Source organism: Pinus tabuliformis, chromosome J (assembly GCF_031772625.1).
Source record: "Pinus tabuliformis cultivar Carrire ecotype Pingquan chromosome J, CPIR1, whole genome shotgun sequence".
Taxonomy (NCBI): Eukaryota; Viridiplantae; Streptophyta; class Pinopsida; order Pinales; family Pinaceae; genus Pinus; species Pinus tabuliformis.
The window spans coordinates 256,383,474-256,404,756 of record NC_142295.1 but is presented as its reverse complement, the minus strand read 5'-3'; the positions used below and the strand labels follow the sequence as shown (position 1 = coordinate 256,404,756).

At 37.7% G+C, this 21,283-nt stretch overlaps 1 protein-coding gene across 1 annotated transcript in view; it reads left to right on the top strand.

The window, feature by feature from the left end:
- Nucleotides 1–4,301: 4,301 nt before the first annotated feature.
- The window catches only part of LOC149226741 (uncharacterized), a 300,204-nt gene continuing 283,222 nt past the window's right edge, over nt 4,302–21,283 (top strand). The window contains exons 1-4 of the mRNA XM_089380285.1: nt 4,302–4,463; nt 5,855–6,064; nt 17,746–17,843; nt 19,345–19,417. Coding sequence (XP_089236411.1) covers nt 5,924–6,064; nt 17,746–17,843; nt 19,345–19,417 — 312 coding nt within the window. The 5' untranslated portion in view covers nt 4,302–4,463; nt 5,855–5,923. The remainder of the gene's footprint in view (nt 4,464–5,854; nt 6,065–17,745; nt 17,844–19,344; nt 19,418–21,283) is intronic.

Genomic DNA, 21,283 nt, shown 5'->3' with positions numbered 1-21,283 from the left:
GAATGTTGCCTTCAAAGTATAACTTATGCTGGTTATGTTTTCTTTTCTTAGAGAAGACCACTACTTTTGTTTTGTTGATATTGACTTGCATCCCCACACGTCTACAAAAATGCTCAAGGGATAGTAAGTGCTCTTTCAAACCAAGAGCCGATTTAGCAATCAGAATAAGGTCATTTGCATACAAAATAAGCCTTATAACAAACTTGCCCAAATAGATACCATCACCCCCTTGCGAATTTAACCACTCCTCAAGCTTGTTGATATATAAACCAAAAAGGGTAGGAGATAGTGGGCAACCTTGCTTGACCCTGATATCACTTCTAAAACTTTCAGAAATGCCTGTTGAAGTTCTAATTTTGACTTTCACCTCTTCATACAGCCTATGCACAACTGCTCTCAAATGTTTAGGAACCCCAAGTTCCTCCATTCTGTGCCAAAGCTTATCCCTAGGAACCGAGTCAAATGCTTTTCTGAAATCAACAAAGCAACAAAAGACTTCTTCCTTTTTCTCCCAAACTTTTTCAATGATGTTCCTTAAAGTTATACAATGATCAATTGTGGAATGTTTAGGTCTAAAACCTTCTTGCCCTTTAGCACGCTTATCTCTTTCTTCTGCCCACCTGCTAATTTTGTTTTCTAGCATGATTCTAAATAGCTTTGCAAACAAAGGGTTTATCATGATGGTCCTATAATTGGAGGGATTATTGACGTCACCGCTCTTGAAAAGAGGTATTTCCAGACGAATTATCCAATCTGTGGGGAGCCCTTGTTGTATTATGTTGTTGAAGATTTTTGTAATGTGCGGTGCAAGAATCTTTGAGCCCCACTTTAGATATTTTGCTTGGAGTTCAACTAAGTCTTTTGCTTTTCCAACACCGAACTTCTTGATGCCCATCTCTACCTCTTGTACTGTGAAGCGTTAAGTATCAGTGTTGACCAAAGAGGGGGGGGGGTCAACCTTGGGAACTTGCTCATAGAGTTGTCTTGCGTAGTAAAACCATTTACAAGCTGTAATATTATTTCCAATTTGTATCTTTTTTTGGTTGGAGCTCCTTCAAAAACAATTTGGGATTATTGTTCCCAAGGAAGATTAGTTCTTCCCTCCTTGAAACCATGAAATCGACCTTTTTCTTGCTTAATAACTACTTGTAAGCTTTGAGCTTTATGTTATCCGTGTTTGATTGTTTCCACACTCTCCTTGCCTTTTTGCATTCCTCGTCAAACCAAGCATTAACCAGAAAGCAATTTGTTCCAGACTTCTTAATTTTTGCTCTTTTGCACTTTGCAAGTGCGCATTGAATTAAATGTGTTAATTCATGACTATGAAGGCCGTGAATTGTAATTTTCTCCTTCTTGAAGAGCCTTTCTAGCGTCATTTTGAAGGTATTACAATTTTCTGGGGTCAAAAGAATTCTACCCCGTGGGAGATTTTGTTGGACATGCTGAATTTTTTACTCTAATTGTTTCTTTCCAATCCAAGAGAAACATAAATAAATTGTCTTGTGATCTGATTTCAAGTCCCACAACTGATCTCCAATCAAAACTTTCTCCATTTTCTCACAAACCATGCGAGAAAATTACATAATCTACCACACTTGCTCCATTGTAAGTATTGCAAGTGAAACTACCGGACTTTGCCCATCTAGTCAAGCCGTTGCAAATGACTAAATCAAAGGCCCCACATAGAGTAAGCAATTGTTCACCAAAGAGATTGCAGCCCTTGTCCTCTTAAATTCTTTCCCACTAATGATTACTTTCTTCTGTAAGCCAAATAGGGTCACAATCATCTTTACAACAAAGAATGCTAGCTTGCTCACTTGCAGTCCTAGCATTGAAATCACCCACTATAAGGACTTCACCTAGCTACGAATATGTTGCAATATCCACTTTTAAGGCTGCAAATGGATCTTTGTGGTCAAGCCCTCTACCTTTGTAGATTTTTGAAACCTGTGGCGCAAAATAGCATGCTGCAATTCTGATGTGGTTTCCATTTTCTGATATTTTAAACGAAATGAATTACTTATTTGAGTCTTCTTTTTCTAACTGAATGAGACAACCTTCTTTCTCCCTTACTAAAACCATGATACCCTCGTGCCCTTTTCCATTCCCTACTGCCTTGTTCCACACTGCCATCTTCCAGTATCCTTCAAACAGAGGTGTCTTGCACCCTTCATGCTCATGTGTTTCTATGAGGCAAATTATGTCTCTATCTTCTGCAATAGGCCCTAACCCAGGTCCTCGTCTCCATGGGTAACCTCTGCAGTTCCAACAAACTAATCTTAAGGAAACCTGGGTATGACTTGATTGCTATTTATTTTGACATGCAAGACTCACATTTGAGTCTTTGTCCCTGCTTTCCCATACTGACCTTGCTTTTTGATTTCCTGTTGAAGAGTTTGTTGCCTCTTCTTTATTACCATCTTGCTGCTATGCTTTGGAAGGAGGTCCAAATCGCGCTATCACAACTTTGCCTTTATAAATCCATGCTCTCTTGCCTTCATCTCATGCTGCAAAACCTTTAAAATTGCCTCCCTTCTTTCCTCCTGTTGTTTTACAGTTAAATCTTCTTCTAGGAAAAACGAGAACTCCTCAAGAGATGTTTCTTACTTATAATGATATATTTATCATGCAAGCTAGGCATAATGACTTTTATGGACCTGGCTCTCTCCCCGTTAAACTTACCCACCCTCCATGCTTGGCATATTTTTCCTTGCCATAACAACTTGTCTTTCAAGAAGTCTCTTGCAAGGTCAAGAGTACATTCATTTTTCCCATAGTCTTTCACCCCTTTAATAATTATGTTTGTTGCCCTATTTTGTCTTTCCTTGTCTTCACTATCTTGCATGTTGTCAACTTGAATATTTGTTTCTCCTTCCTTATTAGCAGAATTGCTAAAAACTTGAGCCCAAGTTTTGGAAACTTTGGTGAAATCTCCTTTCATTTCTTCTCTTGCGTTGTCTTCATGGTTGTTTATTTGGGCAATCATTTCCCTTTATCCTGGAATGATTTCACATTTACCACCTCTGTACTTTCCACTACAGATTCCTTCATGTTTTGCACATCCGCCTTCATGCATTGCCATTCTGTCTCCCCTATCAGAAGAGCTTCCTGTAGCAATGCCACTTGTTCTTTTAAAAATTTATTGCTTTCTGCTAAAGCCTTGTTCTCAACTATTATTATATGAATTTTATGGTCTCTTTCATGCCCTTTAGCTTCTAAAACCTCTAACCTTTGTTTTGCATTTAACAATTCTTTCACATAAAGATCAGACGACCAGGTGAGAGGTGTGGATGTGGGACTATATAAGGCAGAATCATTAATGACTTTTTCTTCGGACTTCTTGTTGCCACGTGCTTGTGGAGGAGACTTGTTTGAGTGCTTTTTGTGAAGGGCTTGAGTATTTTTCTTTTTCGACTGTTTCTTCCTTGTTTGCTCCCATTTTAGATGGGCTATTCTTTGTTTTAATATGCCCCGATATTGTTTGGCATTGACCCAAGCCCACTTCCCAGCTTTGGCAGATGAGGCAATTTTCACTTGTCCTAAATCATTTGTCTCCACATGTTCTGAATCTTTTTAATACTAGATTGACATTACGACTTCTCTTGCACACTAGGCTCGAGAGCACCTCTCCTCTTGACACAATTAAGAATTAACATAAATCTATTTTAATACTAGATTTAACAAACACTGAGAGAAATTGAATCTATCAAGGTACAATTTTTTTTCTTTTCAAATTTTACACTAAAAAATATTTACATGAAAAATTTGATTCCTCTCAATACTCAGTAAATCTAAAATTAAAATAAATCTATGTTGATAATATTAAATTTAATAATAATTTTTTTGTTTGTTTGTTAAATGTGAGTCTTGAGATGACTAACATTCTTAACCTGTGGCTTGAGTAACTGCGACCCAAAGGCATCTAAGTTGTCAAAATCACCTAGCGATCACAACCTCGCATGGGCCATGCCAACCCTTAACATAACTAAATTTTTGCTGACAAAATTTCGAACTAATGACCTTTTCACCAAAGTGTCTTAACAAAATAGTATATCACCATCTATTCTACACTCCCTAAATAATCAATTTAATAATAAAATATAAAATATAAAATAGTTCAGTATCATTAAATATATATCTAACCTAACATAAAATCTTCTAAATATCCTATTCATATTTTCCAAAATTGATATAAAACTAACTTAATATAAACTCTCTACTAAATAAAAAATTACAGCTAATCTTTTAAATTTATTTCGTTAATCCTTTGAAAATATGGTATTTTTTAAATGACGGGAAGAGGAAAGATGCGCTCCATTATTTTACAAATTGTTACGATTTTAAATACATATACACACGATCCGAAGTGCTGTTTCAGTTCGGAGTTCATGAGAAAGGCAGGCACCAATTTAGAGCAGTGTCAGTCTGCATGAACCTTGATTCAACTCATAAAAACTGCACAGGTATGCTATTGGTAATGTCAGCTTGCCCACTTTTCTGTATAATCTCTATCCAGAGCAATCTGTAATTTGAAGATAAATTTGAGGAGTTATGCATTATGTTCGTTGAATATGTTTGTGCGAGTTTGAGTAACATGCTTTAAATGAATGTACTCAGTCCTTCATCCTAAACTATGGCGTTCTTCTCGAACTATATTGGTGACATAACCCCTTCTCAAGCCTCATCGAATTAGGATTCTACTCCTCTGAAGCTATGACGCATTGTCGTGATGTTATCATTAAATTTTTTAATGATCTGCAGCGTCACCAATAATTGACTATTAGAATCTATCATTCGTAAAAGGACTTGAGTAAAGTGTTTGGTATTTGAATATAGCTACATGACCTAGTTTGTGTTCTTAGTGTCCTGTTTTGTGAATACCAGCTAGCAAAGGACCATCTCAACTTGGGTTTGATATGCACCCAGAGGCTTCAGAGTTCCAGGACATGTAATCTGTAATTCCTATGTCTATTGTTTATTTCGAATGCCAACGTTTAAAATTTAAATCTTAAAATTAGAGATATACAACCTCAAGCTTTGCAACCTGGAGGTGCATATGAACGTGGGTTTAGATGGGTATGTTCTGATGCCAATAGTTGTTGCATCCGATGCACCACTTATATTTAATGTACTGTTAAGTAAATTGTCTATTAATAACCCAACCCTACCTGGGCTGCAGAGCACCTCACTTCTCTATGTACAATAATAAATTCTCTCGTATACCTACTTGTAAGAGTTCACCTTTTAAGAAAGGATTGGCTTGACCACCCTGTTTCATTATAAAGTAAGTGATTTTGACACAGTCGGCGTCATACTCCTCTCGCAAAACGCAATTTTACATTATTCTGGCAGTCCAGCTGGGCTGTTTCTGAAGTCCGCCCCAACATAATCAATCTTTTTATTCCTTCCCCTGCGTAATGTGGTAATTTCATCCTTATGACTATTTTTACTTTTTAATGCCTTTTGATACCTACTTGATCTTCAGGACCTCTTCTTTTGGAATCGAACTGAAAGACGAATTTAATCAGATATTTGACCAAGGATGTTGGGCTTTTAACTTTTAAGATCTTGTTTCCGTGGTTGAACAGCTCAGTTATGAGAATTTCTAGTTCATTTTAGCTTTTGTGGAATAAACTATCTTGGTGAGAATTTCCTAGTTATTATTCAATTTCACATTGACACAACCTAACCAACTGGCGGAATATACCCTTGCTAGAAGGCAATTATGTCTTGGACTTTCTACATATTATTCTGGTACTTCAAATGAACGATGCATATAAACCAAGTTATCCGTTTTGAATGTAATATTTTGTTTTCCTTTGAGTCTAAGTCTTGCTCTTTATCTATTATCCAGGTTATAGCTGAATGCCCTGGAGTTGCAGTCAAATTAATTTAGAAAGAAATTGGTACTACAATTTCTCAGATGGCAGTTCAAATGGACGATCCTCAAAGTTTAGCCAGATTATTGACTGATGCATTGAGTCAAGATGAGAATTTACGTAATCCCGCAGAGGCAGCTTTATCAGAATATGAAAGTAGGTCAGGTTTCTGCTCGTGCTTATTGGTAAGGCCATCTTTCCATGATTGGAAGGACAGACACAATCTTTACTTTCAGTATAAAATTCTACAAAAAAATATGTAAATAGATGTGAATCCTCATGAAACATATGGCAGAAATCTAATCCAGACCCTTTAGATGAATCTCAGTGCTAAAGGGAGAATGAAACAACCACGTAAAAACACCATATACCTTAGAAATGTTAAAAAGATGACTAAACTAATATGCATCGCAAAAGTGAACAAACAAATAACTTGTGTAAAAGGGTCTGATCAATGGATGTGTGATTGGCATGTGGCATGTCATTGAACAAGACTGGGTGATCATCTTAAAGACCGGCAAAAATGGCAGTGTGGTTCAGCCCAATTATTTTGTTAATTGTATTTGACATTAGAACCTACCAACCGTCAGCTAAACATGGGGTCCAATATTAGAGTTTGGAAGGTTCCAAAAAATCACGGAGATCATTATATTTGCATCATACATCCAATCTACATCTTTGTGGATTCATTGAAGAGTGCATTGAGAATCGAGATATCTTTGGAAACTTCTCATAGAATTTGTAAAGAGAGCTGTGTTTTCGAAGAATACTCCAATGAACAGTTTGATATTTGCAATCTAAATTTTAATTTGTGTAAGCCAATGACAAGTTTACAAAGAATTATCACAAGATATCCCAAAAATGGCCATAGCAAACTTTACCTGTTCCGATGGCTTTAAATACTTTACAGATACCTTGTTTTTATCCAGCATTGAATGAGTTAAGATGTGCCGAGAAATAAATCCACTCCTCTGATAGAGCTGGTTGTATTACAACAAAAACTATCACCCACAAAAATCTGAAGTCCCAAGCACTGAGGTGATAGCTTTGTGTAACTTAGGAAGGCTGCCCACTGACACCTCGGTAGCTCTTCTCCACACAAAGGGGGTTTCCTTAAGGTAGGATTGCTTAGGCTATGGAGTGGAGTCTCAAGGTGAAGTTTGAAGAGTAAGCCATAACAAAACAAAGTTTGTAGAATATGTTGCGCATAGTGTTGTCATTGATGTCAGAGGGGATGCTTAAGGAAAAAACAGGCCATTCATGGATCAAAGGAAGCAGTATCAAAATTGGATCTCTTGCATGCTCTCATCCAGTAATGTCAAAAAGGCATGAAGTTTATTGAGTTTTTGGCGCAGTTATGATGTCCTGATGAACCTATGAATAGTATGGTTGTATAATCCTTGCCGAGACCTTTCCAACGGTATATCACAGTTTGAAAAACTCCTCCACGATGAGAAGTTATGGCCATTTGGAAGTTAGCATTAGTTAAGAGCCTAAACTATTGGGCCAAACCCACGATCACCAAATCTGTTAACTAGTGCGCAACTTTTGGGCACATCCATGCTTCAGTGACCAAATCTACGATAGATGGCAGCTAAACTTGCATGAAGTTTAACGCAGTTAAAGGTCAATCATGTTTGCTCAGATAAATGGATTTAACAGCCAGATGGTGAATCAAATGACAGAGGTTGTGTCAACTTGTCTGAGCTTTAACACTATAAAATCAACCAGTCACATTATGACATGTGGCACAGGTCGATAGGTCAGAGGAGAGGACGTCAGCTGGTAATGTTAGTAGGTGACGTGGCGGCTCTTGGGTGAACCACATGGCAGGTACATTTGGCAGTTTTTGATTGGCAAAAAGTTAAAAAATGGGTGACATGTGGCACCCCTCATAGGCTACCATGTGGTAAAGCAAATGGGGCTGAGCGCAAATTTCAAGGTCACATTGGTCATATGGCAAAGAAAATGGGGCTAAGTGCAACTTTTAAGGTCACATGGTCGATGTCACAAAAGGGCTAAGTCCACATTATACAAGTTGATACATATATATATATATATATATATATATATCCACACCGCAACTCAAATGACATGCATCGAACTCGTTCACAGTAATATGTCTGAAATTACAACCCAAAGGTTGAGCGCTATGGTTAGATCTTGAACACTTGGTATGTATATGTGTGGTTTTGTGATGGGTAATGACTCATCCGTTTGGTTGGTTGGTTATGTGGCTTGGTTTGCTTAGTGTTGGTTGTAGGTTTGAATTCGATGAGGCTTGATCAATTTTTTTTTATACAAGGGGTTATTGGTGCGCTGATTTTTTCCATTTTTTGTAGAACACTTAGGATTCAACGGTGAGCATTCTGTAGAACCATTGTCGGGAATGGGCAATTTGTAGAGCACGCCCTGAAAAAGCTATTCTGTAGAACATTTAAATTATTTTTTGATTTTATATGGTTTTTGGTGGTTTCCAGGCTTATTTCTAAGCCAAATTGAATTTCAGAAGAAGCATGATGATCATGATTCAATTGCGAACAATTATGAAGGCATGAAAAGCTTTGATGATGCATTTTTGATACTTAGAATCATTGTTATGTTTTTGAAGGCTTATGAGCAGGTTGCAATTGGTTTTGGGTATGTAGCAAGAACAAGTTCTGAGAAGGGTTTGATGTGACCAGATTGATGACTAGGTTGAAACAGGGTATGGACAAAATATGATAGGTTGATAACAACAATATGATAGCAACAATTTGATCAGTTTGAAGAATTGTATTGATTGAAGAGCAGGTGGATCAAGTTTGAAATATTTTGAAAAGTGGTCCACAAGAAGTTGAAGAAGGAGGTTGTTGCTTGAATCAAGACGAAGCTTACAACAAGTCGAAGTTTGCTCATCTTTGAGGTTGGTGCCTCAATCAGGTTGTTGCCTATAGCGAGCAACTGCTTGCACATTTTCGAGGTTGGTGCCTCAATCAGGGTGTAGCCTATCACAAGTACTTGCTTGAATTTTTTGGGGTGGGTGCCTACAAATCTATGTAATGAATTGAAGAAGAAGAAGAAGAAGAATTTGTGGTTTCTCCCGTATGGGTTTCAACGTAAAAAGCTTGTGTCCTCTTGTGTTGATGTGATGATGGCTTCTTGATGCATTGTTTTATTTATTGTTATGCTGCAAATGATTATGATACATTGCTACATAATTGTTCATTGATAAAAAGTTTTGAAATGATAAATTTGATGCCACATTGATTCACCCCCCATCTTAGTGTGATCTTTGGTCTAACAAGTGGTATTAGAGTAGGTGCCTTCAGGAACAATGAACTACTGGAAGGTGGATCTAAGGAATCTTGGCAACATGGATCTAGATGCAAATTCAATCATGCTTTTGGAAATTGAGTTGGAAGAGTTCAAAAGGAAGGTTGAAATCTTGACAAAGCAGCTAAGAGAAACGAATGATAAAATTGTCTTTATCAAAGGAGAAATAGATGTAGTAAGGCAATCAACTAAGGAAATTCAGGAAGGCATCCAAGCCTAAGCAACAAGAAACAATCATCCAGGTACCACATACTCTTTTATGGTTATCGTTGTGTTCCACAAGGACGCGTCCCCTAGGGTGGGAAGCGTGCCCCTCACTCCCCCTCGCTCTTGGGAGAGGGAAACCCTGGGGAAGCATTTCCCTACGTCCCCCTTTTGGGGAAACACCAGGGGGAACGTTTCCTGAGTGAGGGAACACGTTCCCCTTGTAAGGGGGCGAGGGGATGCCGATTTTGTACATTGTTGCCAAGGACCATTTGAACGCAATTTTTTTCAAAAAGGCAATGATTTATGACAGGGAAAACCTAGTATTTGACCATATTGCCCTACTAATGCTATGCAATTCATGGTAACATTCTCCTTTATCTTTCATTTTCATCCATTTATTTAAGTTTTTAACATTACCATGAAATGACTCAGGATGTTTGAGAGTGGTTCTGACCTCATTGGATTTCATACGGAGAAAGTAGAATTTTAGATCTCACTTAAAATCCAACAAACTTAACAATTTTCCAAGATTTCAGTACTGGGGGGATTGCAATGCTCCATTAAATTTTGTCATGTACGAGGGTATGGAACTAGTATTTAATCAAGAGCATCAAGCCCTCTATGTACCTTGATGTTAGTGGCATTGGTTGTTGAACTCCTCTATCACGAGCCAACTAGAAAAGGTACCCATCACTCAAACAAAACCTTGACTTGACATGCTATGTTTTTTCTATCTTATTTAATGCTTAGAGGGTGATATTGATGAGGAAGATCCCAATATAAGCAATGATTTTCATGATATGTAGGTATTTGTTGTAGCATGATTTTTTTTGAATGTTTGAGGCCATGTGGAGCTTGTTTTGATGTATTTTCGGTTTAGATATGGATTGCACTTGGTGCTATTTTGGTTATGTGCACCCTTACATGCTATATAAATGAGAACTTTTGCTTATTTGTGTATAAATGGTTTGGATTCATATGGATGCACATGAATATATATGTTTTTCTTTAAAATTTGAATATTTTAAGTGTTTTTGGTTGATCGGTTTTTTTGGTTTGGTTTTTTTTTACTGGTTCCGGTCTGGTTCTCGGTTTGGGGTGTCTATTGGTTCGATGACCGGTCCAGTTCTGATAACATTGTTTTAGACTTCAACATAATGTCATTGTCATATGATGAATTTACTTTTAGATGTGCATTGCATAATTTCAATTGTCAAATGATGAATTTAATTTAGATGTACCTTGCATAATGCCAAATGATGAATTTAGATGGAACATTGCATAATGTCAAATGATGGATTCAATTTACTTTTAGATGTACATTGCAGAAATGATAATTCATAATAGTCTAATATGAAATGATGAATTTCAATTTAGATGTACATTTCATAATTATTAAGATTTACTATTTAGTTATTGACATATTGTTGGGATTTTATTTTTTATTTTTATATATTAAATTTTTAATAATTTAATAATTTTTATGACTCATATGCCCTCCCCTGTTTCCTTGAAATTTCCCTAAATTTTGGGGTTGCTTATATACGCCCCCCTTGTACGTATCCCTAGTCCCGCGCTTCCATGTCTCGAAAACTCAGTGGAACATTGGGTTATTGTTATTTATGCCACACATTTGGTCATAAGGAAATTGACTATGGTTATGCAAGCAACTATTCTAGAAGCATGCTTTGTAAAAATGGAAGAAATCATTTTCAAAGTCATATCAAATGTTTTATATGCCATAACTTTGGACAAAAGGCAAGGGATTGCAAAATCAATCAATGAAAGGAAAGGTGCCCCCCTAAGATGTGGAAGGAGAAAGGAGAAAGGTGTGGTCTCATACTATATGCTCAAAAGCAAGAAAATAAGTGGTATGTCAATAGTGGTTGCTCAAGACACATGACTGGGGATCAAAACAAGTTTTTAGCATCAAGGAGATAGATGGAGGTAAGGTAAATTTTGGAAATAATGTATTTGCAAGAATCATAGGAAAAGTAGCTGTTAGCATTGACAATGGAAGAACCAAAGTCCAGGATGTTCTGTATGTGGAAGGGTTGAAACCAATGTTGCACAAAGCAAGGACGAAGCGGGGACACAGAAGCGTCATTTCCCAAAAATCTAGGAAGCGAAGCGTCTACTATATATATATATATATTTATTTATTTATTTTTATTTTTTTACATTTATATTAAAAAAAACATCCAAAATAGCAAATTAGTTGTAGAAGATATGGAAGCATGCATATTTGTACATAAATAAAGATAGATATGGCATCCATTGTACATTAATGATTAATTATTCGAGCATCAACCATTTAGTTGCATCAACCATCTAGAGTCTAGATTCTTCTCCTCTTGTCTAGCCTTTGTCTCTACCTCGATTGTCTAGGGATATTAGTCAACATTGCCCAATTTTGATCAAACTACCTAATCCAAGCCTTAAAATATGGTAGAAAAAGCTTAACATGCTTGATCAATGATTTTGACTTGATTGAAAGGTATTTTTTTGCTAAGGGCATGACAAAGGAGTTCAACTATTAACACCACCAACACTAGGGTACATATAGGGCTTGATGCTCTTGATTAAATGCTAATCACATACCCTCATACATGATATAATCTAATGAAATTCTAGAATCCCATTGATCCTGAATTCCTGAAAATTGTTAAGTCTATTGAATTTTGAATAGGATATGAAATTCTATTTTATCCATATGAAGTTCAATGAGGCTGGAACCACTCTCAAACATCCTGAGCCATTTCATGGTATTGTTAAAAATTTAAGTAAAAGGATGAAAGTGAAAAATAAAGGAGAATGTCACTTTTCCTTTAAGAATTTAACATTACCATGAGGGAGCATCTAGGAAGCATCTAAGGAGGATCAAGGGAGCACGTTGGGAGTGTCTGAGAAGTCTGAACCCAACTTAAGTCAAAGAAAAAATAAAAAAAATATTTAGAACCTTGTGGAACTGCCCGTTTCCCGTTGGATCCGCTTGGGATCTGTGCCCGATCTGCCGCGGATCTCGGGGAGGATCCGTCGTTGGATCCGCGGTTTAGAAATCCAGAATTGCAAATCGGGTCGACACAATTCCAAATTTCGAGGAACCATCTTTGTTGGCCCGATCCACGATTCTGAAATTCTGAACCGTAGATCCGACGACGGATCCCTCCTCAGATCGTATGGGACGCGATTCCTGGTTTGGATCCTTGGGGGGGGTGGCGTTTCGTGCAACACTGGTTGAAACATAATTTTTTAAGCGTCATCAAATGTGTGATCAAGGGTTTGGTGTTGCATTCAACTCAAAAAGGTGCGAGATCAGAAAGTAAATTGGTGGCAAAAGCTATAAGGATGGATGGCAATGTATATATTCTTAATGGTTCAAAAAGTATATCTTCTTAATGGTTCAAAAATTGAAAAATGCTGCATTGGAAAGGTTGCCGCAAAATCTAGCAAGCCTTAGAGAGGGGTACCCTACAAGGCTATTTCTAGACCAAGAGACAACAATGGGGCAGTGGCCCATTGTGTAATGTACCAAAGCTAGAAAATGCTAATGCATTATTAAAATATCATTGACGGATTAATTCAAACACTTAGTGTACTAATATATCTTCTTTGAGGACTTTCAACATACACTTAGTGAACAAGACTTTCTTCGAACGATTTGTAAACAAACATAGAATCACTTCCAGTAAGAAGATATACCAGGGCAAATCAAACTTTATTAATTAGACAAGAAATATATTACAATGCCAATATCAATGATATAACCTGGAAGAATCTCTGACAAAGTTGTACTAGTCTTTATCTCTAAAACACCAACATTATCTTTCAGAAATAACTAGGCCAAAGAGAGGACTCAGTCTGGAAAATATTGTTTGCAAGCACTGTAATAACTCAGTCTCCCAATTGATGATCTGGACTGAGAATGAGCAACTCGAATTGTGAAGAAAGAATCAACCTCCAAATATCAAACGCAACCTCCTCGAATATGGGATATTGGTTTTTTGAGATAATGACAAATTCTGGGCATTAGTGGCCACCAATTTAACTTAGTTCAACCTCCTAATGCGAGGGAAACATTGAACTCAACTCTCCAATTTTGATGAATATGACACTTAGTTTATAGTCTCCAAATAGAAGGTAAGCTCAACACCAAGGGATAGAACTCAACCTCTAAAAATGTGACAGACTCGACCCCTGAAGAGATGTTATTCAACCTCCAATGTGAATATTAGCCCCTAATATTTTCTTGCAATACCATTTTCTTGGTTGTATTGTCACTTTGATATAACTTAGTCAAAGCCTCCTACATTTCCTTGGCAAATTTCCTTCTAGAAAGATGAGGGATCACATGATCATCCCTTGAGTAGATCTCTAGATGAAAGTCCTTTACCCTTGCTGAGATTTCTTTGAATCACAATCCCTTTATGTCTCAAGCTCTCTATGCCTCTTGTCTTCCTCCTTCACCTAGCCTTGTTTTTATAAGCTTGAGTTATTGATTGAATGCATAAATCTAATCTCCACAGCGTCTGATAGTTGCAATTAGATCTCAACTCACTTGAGGTCAATGGCTAGGATGCATGTAATTCACTAATGTATATAAGCTTTGCTTTCCATTTTATTAAACCCACTTTTCTTATAAAATGCTTCACTTTAATTAATCCTTTAATTAAAGTGAATTTGTTAAGGTTGAAGACTTTGGATGACTTCCACACGTTTAGAAACTTACACTTGTGTGGAAGTACTTGTATGATGCTACAATCATCAGTAAACAACCCTTGGCATCAATAGAGCATAAATTTCAATTTTTAAGCATTAATGGAAGAATATCAGTATGCTTTGACCCATGACAAAGGTTCTTGTAACAAAATCCCACACATATGGGTTGATATCATCTAAAAACATGATGTCATGCCATTTTTGGGCCATAAATGCTACAAAAATGCATGGGATGGGCTAATGAGATGTCCCATCATCATAATCAACTCCAAGTCTTGAAGGAAGACCTCAAGAGGTGCCTCAAAATGCCTCCATGTCCAAAAACCATGCTTTAGGTGCGTTAGATCACCCTCTCAAGGTATAGATGGGTGATGTGGCACTATCTCTCTCCAACGTTGGGGTTGCAAGTGTGAGTACAAGTCCTCCCTTGTCATCCTGGGGATGACTATTGGATTTTCCTAGTACTTCAGAATCAGGTCTATGTCTAATAACGATCACAAACACGATGAAATACTCACAACTTCAAGCACTTCGCACAGTGGAAATGTAACAACAGTGATTCAACAAAGTATAGAAGAATTTAGATGATCCAAAACTTGATTTTGTTACTCCTTTAATAAATCAAATAGAGGGCTCCCGTACTAGGGATCGTGGCCCTTACAATGCCCTGATACAAGGAAGAACTTGGGCTTGAGGTCAACCTCTTTTGATCCTCAGTTTGCTCAAACAAGAAGAAACAGATACAATGACTTACTTGCTGTAGATGCACTTCACTTACAACCCTTTGGTCCTCTTGTTCTTGATGTACCTTGTAGGTCCTTTGCCACCTATCTCACAGGGAATATTGTTGCTTCAAATACCTCAGCACTCACGCTGCTCACTAAGGAAGCTCAACCCTCCTTCCGGCTACTTTACATGCCTCACGACTAACCAAGAATAAAGGCTTCGACCCTCTTCAAAGACGCAAAAACAAGCTTGGGCCCTTACAGAGATTCCCTACAACTCTCCCTTATGCAAAGAACCATAACAAAAAAAAACACGTCAGCCCTCCATAGTTTGGTCTACTTTAGAAAATAAGAAAGAATACACTTGTCCTTCTTCTGTCCACTCCAACTCGGCTTCCTTGAGGGTCTGCGGTCTTCTTGGCTTGTTATTCTTCTTAAGATGATGTGCAATTGATGTGTTAGACCTCTCCTAGGTCTCTTCTATTTATAGCTCTCTCCAACCATTGACTTAGGGTCTCTTAACTCCCTTAAGGTGCCCTCACAATAATTAGAATAAACAATCATTTCTTTTGGGGCTTTAGCCCACCAACTTGTGTCCAAAGCCCCCAACTTGGCTACATTGCCCACAAAATACCATTTTCGTGGGTCAACTCCACACAACCTAGTACCCCAAGGGTTGTGGTAGTACCTCCCAAGCTACACTTCTCAATAATGACCATCATCATCTGGACTCTAGATCAAGAAGTTCCCATTAAATAGTGTCAAGGCCAACTTGGGGGCATCCTAGTGCCGTTGGGTACAACATTAAGTAAATCTAACACAAAGCAAGAAGAGCTCAACGTTTCAACATTTGGGGGTACTTTGCATTTTCAAGGTCATTGCTACTCTTTGGAAGGTGCAAAATGGCTTGGGCATGCTGTGCAAAGGCCTTTGCTGTTGTGTTAAGAACCACTTGGCAAAAGCATTTCAAGATCAAGTGAAAGCCACCAATCATTAGGGACAATGACCATAGATGCATCATAGTGGACCATACTTAATTGTTAAGGGCATAATAACACTTCAAACTGAGATCACCTTCAAATATCTAACTAGACCAAGTCTCGTAAAAGTGTTCCCTACTTGTGTTAGGGATGGCTAGATGGTCAACCCTATTAGGTGTTTCCAACCCCTAAGGGGAGGTGACATGTCCTAGGTCAACCCTTCAATCCATAGGTGCTTGTGATAATGGTGGTAATGGAGGGGAAGGACTTCAAGGCAAGGTGCCATGGCCATGGGACTAGCTGATGGAGGTCCATCATCTTGAGTGTATAGATGTAAGGAAGGAGCAATCATGGAGGCATGAATTACCACTTTCCTCGGCCTGCTTTTTCCACCCATTTGGCGTGTCTTTTACTTCTTTTTGATAATTCTTTGATGGGGGTATAACTTAGGAGCCCAAGCTTGCTTTTAATGATTTAGCATTTATTAACCCCTTAATGATGAGTCTGTTTATTGCTCATTAGGGTTGGGACATGCAAGAGCTCCTTTATTATGTGATGAAGCATTAGGTGCTCAAGGAATTGGGTGATGGCTAAGGGGGGGGTAGAGCTCATGCTAGGCTTTTTCTCATGCTCTAATTAATGTTCGGACCATCCTTTGCATTTTGACTTTCTTTTTCTTTCATTGTGGCAGTTTTATGCTTTTATCTTTCTTTTAGCTACATCAACCTCTAGGGCAAAATTTCCAACCCAAACTCAAGGATGAGGATAAGAGAGTGCCAATCCCATTGAACCAATGACCACAAACCCGAAGAATAGAGATGAAAATAGGGAATGATGGAGAGTGGTAAGTATGGAATACTCATAGATATGCTACTTCAATCCAAGTCTCCCAAGTAGTGTCCCTCCTATAAACCTAAGGCCTTAGAGGAGGTACGATGTGACCAGGGTCAAAAACTAACCTCCTTGGTTAAGAGAGAATAAGCTTACAATCAAGATCAGTCAATCATCCAGATCACCCGTAATTCATGTCAGAATCCCCAAAACAGAAAGTAAATGCACATGATTGCAAGGTGGTTAAAATATCTACCGAATGATGACCCACCGTTCTTCAAGAGGAATTCCGGATGGTGAGAGGTGTCTGATTGGTGCAAATGGTGGAGGATCATGGCATATGATCATGTACTGAGCAATGTAGGTCTGCAGGTTGGCTGGCTGTCCAAAGGAGAATTTTTTTCTCGTATGGGAATAACCACTTTCGTGTGCGTAACAGGCACGTATATTTTTAGCATTCTTTTGTGATTGGCATTTCTTTCTTTATGAGCACTAGTGCATCCCTTGTGTAGCATCTCTAGTGCATCTGTTGTGATTGGCATTTTTTTCTAACTTGCACACTAGTGTTATTTGTGTTTAGTGCATTTGTTTCTGGGCTATTGCAGAATTTGGGTTTGTTTTTGGTTCCATTTGACCCTTCTTTCACTTGTGAATCTCAATGTATTGTACACTTATCTTCATGTTTCATTATACTTCATTTGTTGCGTGGTTTATCTTTGAAGTCACTGTAATAATCTCATTGGTTGTACATATGGCCCAGCAAGAGTCTCTCTAGATAGGGGATTGTGATTCTAGAGGATTCCAGAAAACAAAATATTAATGTCATTTTAAAGAAAGTTGTAAACCGAGCAAAAGCTAGTCATGGTGTAAGATGTGAATGTGATGGTTTAAGTTAATTATGTTATCCTTATGCTTATCTGTTACTGTCAAGGTACTTTCAGTATATAACCAAATTATATTATTATTTGCAAAGTCTTGACAACGTATGCATCTTTAGTTTTAGAGTTTTAGCAGTGACAAAAAACTTTATATATTCTGCTGTCCATGTTTCATTGAGGCGAGTTGTTAACCTCTGAAGAGCAACTGCAGGAGATAATTTCTGCAAAGGACTTGGAGAATCAATCCAATGTACGGTGGATGGCTTCTGTCTATTTCAAAAACATTGTAAATCGGTATTGGAGGCAACGGTGAGATTCTCCAAAAATCGTGTATTTTTATGTTACTATTTTTTCAGTGTACTCGCACAAACATGGATTAGATCTTCCTGGAATCTGTGGGTTTGGTTTCTAGCTAAGTTTATTATCATCACAGGAGTGAAAATTGGTTATGGAAGCTATAATAATTAAACAAGGTCAAGTTGCTAGGTGTGATATGTGCTATAATTATGTGATGAGGCCGTGGCCCATAATCATTAAAGAAAATCAACTTGGTAGGTGTGGTATATGATAATTATGTATTGAGCCCATAATCATTAAATAAGGTCAACTTGGTAGGTGGATTAGGGTTAGGATCATGAGTCTAAATAAAAAGGGAAGTCATCACAATGATCATCACTTTGTATCTTGCGTACTTGACAAGGTACTGGAGGATTCCCCTTCAAGTGCCTTGGAGAGTGCCCTCTCTCATACAGGGCCAGTGTTCTAACATAATCAACCCACCATTCTGGTGTCCCATATTTGTGTGTTCTTCTTATCTTGGTATGGATGGGGACCCTAAGATCTCTATTGAACTATCATATTTTTTTTTTACTTGAGGTCGTAACTTGTCCTTGGCAGCCAGCTAGCACAGGCCTTGACATCCTCTTTTTTGTTTCACACTGAGATTTTTTGTCCCTACCATCTTTATTGTACCTGCATCTAATCTTATTCTCTCTCAACTCGACATTTAGGAGTTAGTTTCAAGCTTCGTAGTTAGATCTTCATATCTTTCTACTTTACCATTGATCAAGGAGATGCCTTCTCACTAAGACAATGATTCTAATTCTATTCTTTTGCACTTTTGGAGACCTCTTATATATAGAAGCTTCTTACTTAACAATAATCATGTAGAATGAAGATTGTTACATTCGATGGGTATCCTTTGAACCTGATAGCTCCATGACAAACAACAAAATGACATGTATCCTTACAATCTTATTATTACCCTAACCATCAATGCAACTTGTGTTATTTCTATTTTGTGTAGTTTGTATGCTGGGGAGGGGCTACATCATCTTCATGCAAGTGGTTAGAATTTGTTTTTTGTTATATAATTTGAAAACGTGACACGGTTAAATACACTATTCGTAGTATGCTAGCCAACCTTATCTCATTATTATTGGGACGGTTCAAATCTTCTTAATCCATCTAGGGAAATAAGAAGGGTAATCAAAATGTAAGTGTTTGCCAACTGTTTGGTGTTAAATATATATGCAATTAATAAATTAATTATGTTATACCTGCCATCTTATGTGGTTATCATTTTCATCCTTTATGCATATTGTTTCCGAAGCATGGTTACTGAAAAAGCTGAAAGTCATATCTGTCCAATATTTTTTTTTGTCCAACATATTATGATGTTTTGTATTTTATTTACAGGTCTACATTTTTTTGAGTCAATGGTGATCTCACATCCGCATATTGCATAAAATTGTTGCTACCATCAAGTAATATTTGTTAATAAGTTCGCTGATTTGATACTTTTAAGCAGAATTATAAGTGACAAAGAGAAAACATATTTGCGCAAAAAGCTTCTACATCTTGTCAGAGAGGAAAATCATCAGGTTAGCCTCTTCACATATGTAATTTAAGAATTTTTTTATAACAACTTTTGGATGTTTCTGTAGATTTCTGTTGGTAGATCAATCTCAAGTATTGTATATTTATTCAAGGTTCCATGTTAGAATCTATTAACTTTCATCCTATGGTCTTATGCTATATAAAAGAAAATTAAGAAATTTTTGTTATTGGCTCCACCATGCACTATCCTTCATGAAGAAGATTGTGGTTGTTAGTAATCTCAGTACATGTCATAGCTGAAGCTGCCAAGGCTCCCCCAAAATTATAGTATTCATGAGTGTTGATAACACCGTCATCGACAAAAAATCAGTGAGGGTTCGGAAAACATCTTCTTGGAAACATAGGCAAAAAATTTGGCAAAAATCAGCAAATTGTGGCAAACATAAAAAATACAAAATATATTCATTTTTCTCAAAATTTTGAACATATAAAGCAACAGCAATATCAGATAAACACAATGGCATATAAATATGAAAAAAGCATTGATATATATATTATGTAGTGGATACCAAATAAAAAATGATACATCAAAGTCGATATTGAATATTGTACCCTCATAGCTATCCAATCAAGGACTCGAGTGGAGAACCAATACAGGATGACATCACATATATAAATATATCTTATCATCATGAGGTAGATGTACAATGACAAAAGAAACAAAACTAGCGGCTGGCTATCTAATATCAATGCACCCTCCCTCTTTTATAGGAAACGGTCATGGGCTGTTTGCCAAACCTGCCCCTAATAGTAGAAGGCCCTAACCCTACACGAAATGTCTGATGGTGATTGATGGGTGTAGAACTATGTTCATCAATCTATGTACAAGATCGTGTTAATGCTAGCACATCCTCGTCCTCAGCCTCCTCCTCCTCATCCTCCTCTTGCTCGTCCAGCTGTTGTTCCTCTATCCATGTAGGTGCCTTCTCCATGATAGGAGCCGTCCAACTCCACCCTCCACTTTGATAATACATCAATATTGTCTAAGGAAATGACATCCACATCCGATGTTCTTTCCATTTGCTTCATCCATAGTTGGAGATTGTAATGGACATGGTCATTGAAACATGAGAAACATGAGATCTCCAACTTGTAAGACAACCATAAAAAATTTAATGGGTCTTGAGGATCATAGTATATAGAGGGTCATAAATTGCAATAAATGTAGTTGTTCTGTTGAAGTTCGAAGTTCTAAACTGTGCGTTTCTTTGAGTGTATTTTTTCAAATATATTCAGAATGTCTTGCCAAAGGTGTGTCATGCAACTCCCTCATGATCATCTCCCCAAGTGTGTACTCAGGGGTGGAACATATGCTACCTCTGCAATAGACCTTGCCATCCTTAAGTTTGTACCTGCCAACTCATGCACCGACTATATGCCACAACTGGAAAGTCCTTCTCCTGTCCATGATGTTCTGTGTCTCATTCAACTGTTTTAGGTGAGCCTCCAGCATCCTGCTGCTCATGATGAGAGCATCGAGGGACAACAACCAAATCCTTTGTGACTGTAAACAATACGGAAGAGAGATAGGTGTGCGAGTCCCTAAGGGTATGGTCGAGAGATGCTCATTTGTGCCTTCATTGATCCTGGGTAAGCTAAACTCAATGGTATGCCTGACGTCCCAGTCAAGAGATCTTCTCGGAGACAGTACTCCAAGATTTCGCTGTGTAGCACCATACATCACTGCATGCAACCATGTATCCTTGTAGTCCTTTGCATACCACTACACACCGTGGCATATCCTTGTACACCACTAGGTATCACCGCTTGTTGCTGTACCACCCTGTATAGATTGGTATCCTGTATGTGCCAATGTACTCGTCACTCCACTAGTGAATCCATTGTGATGT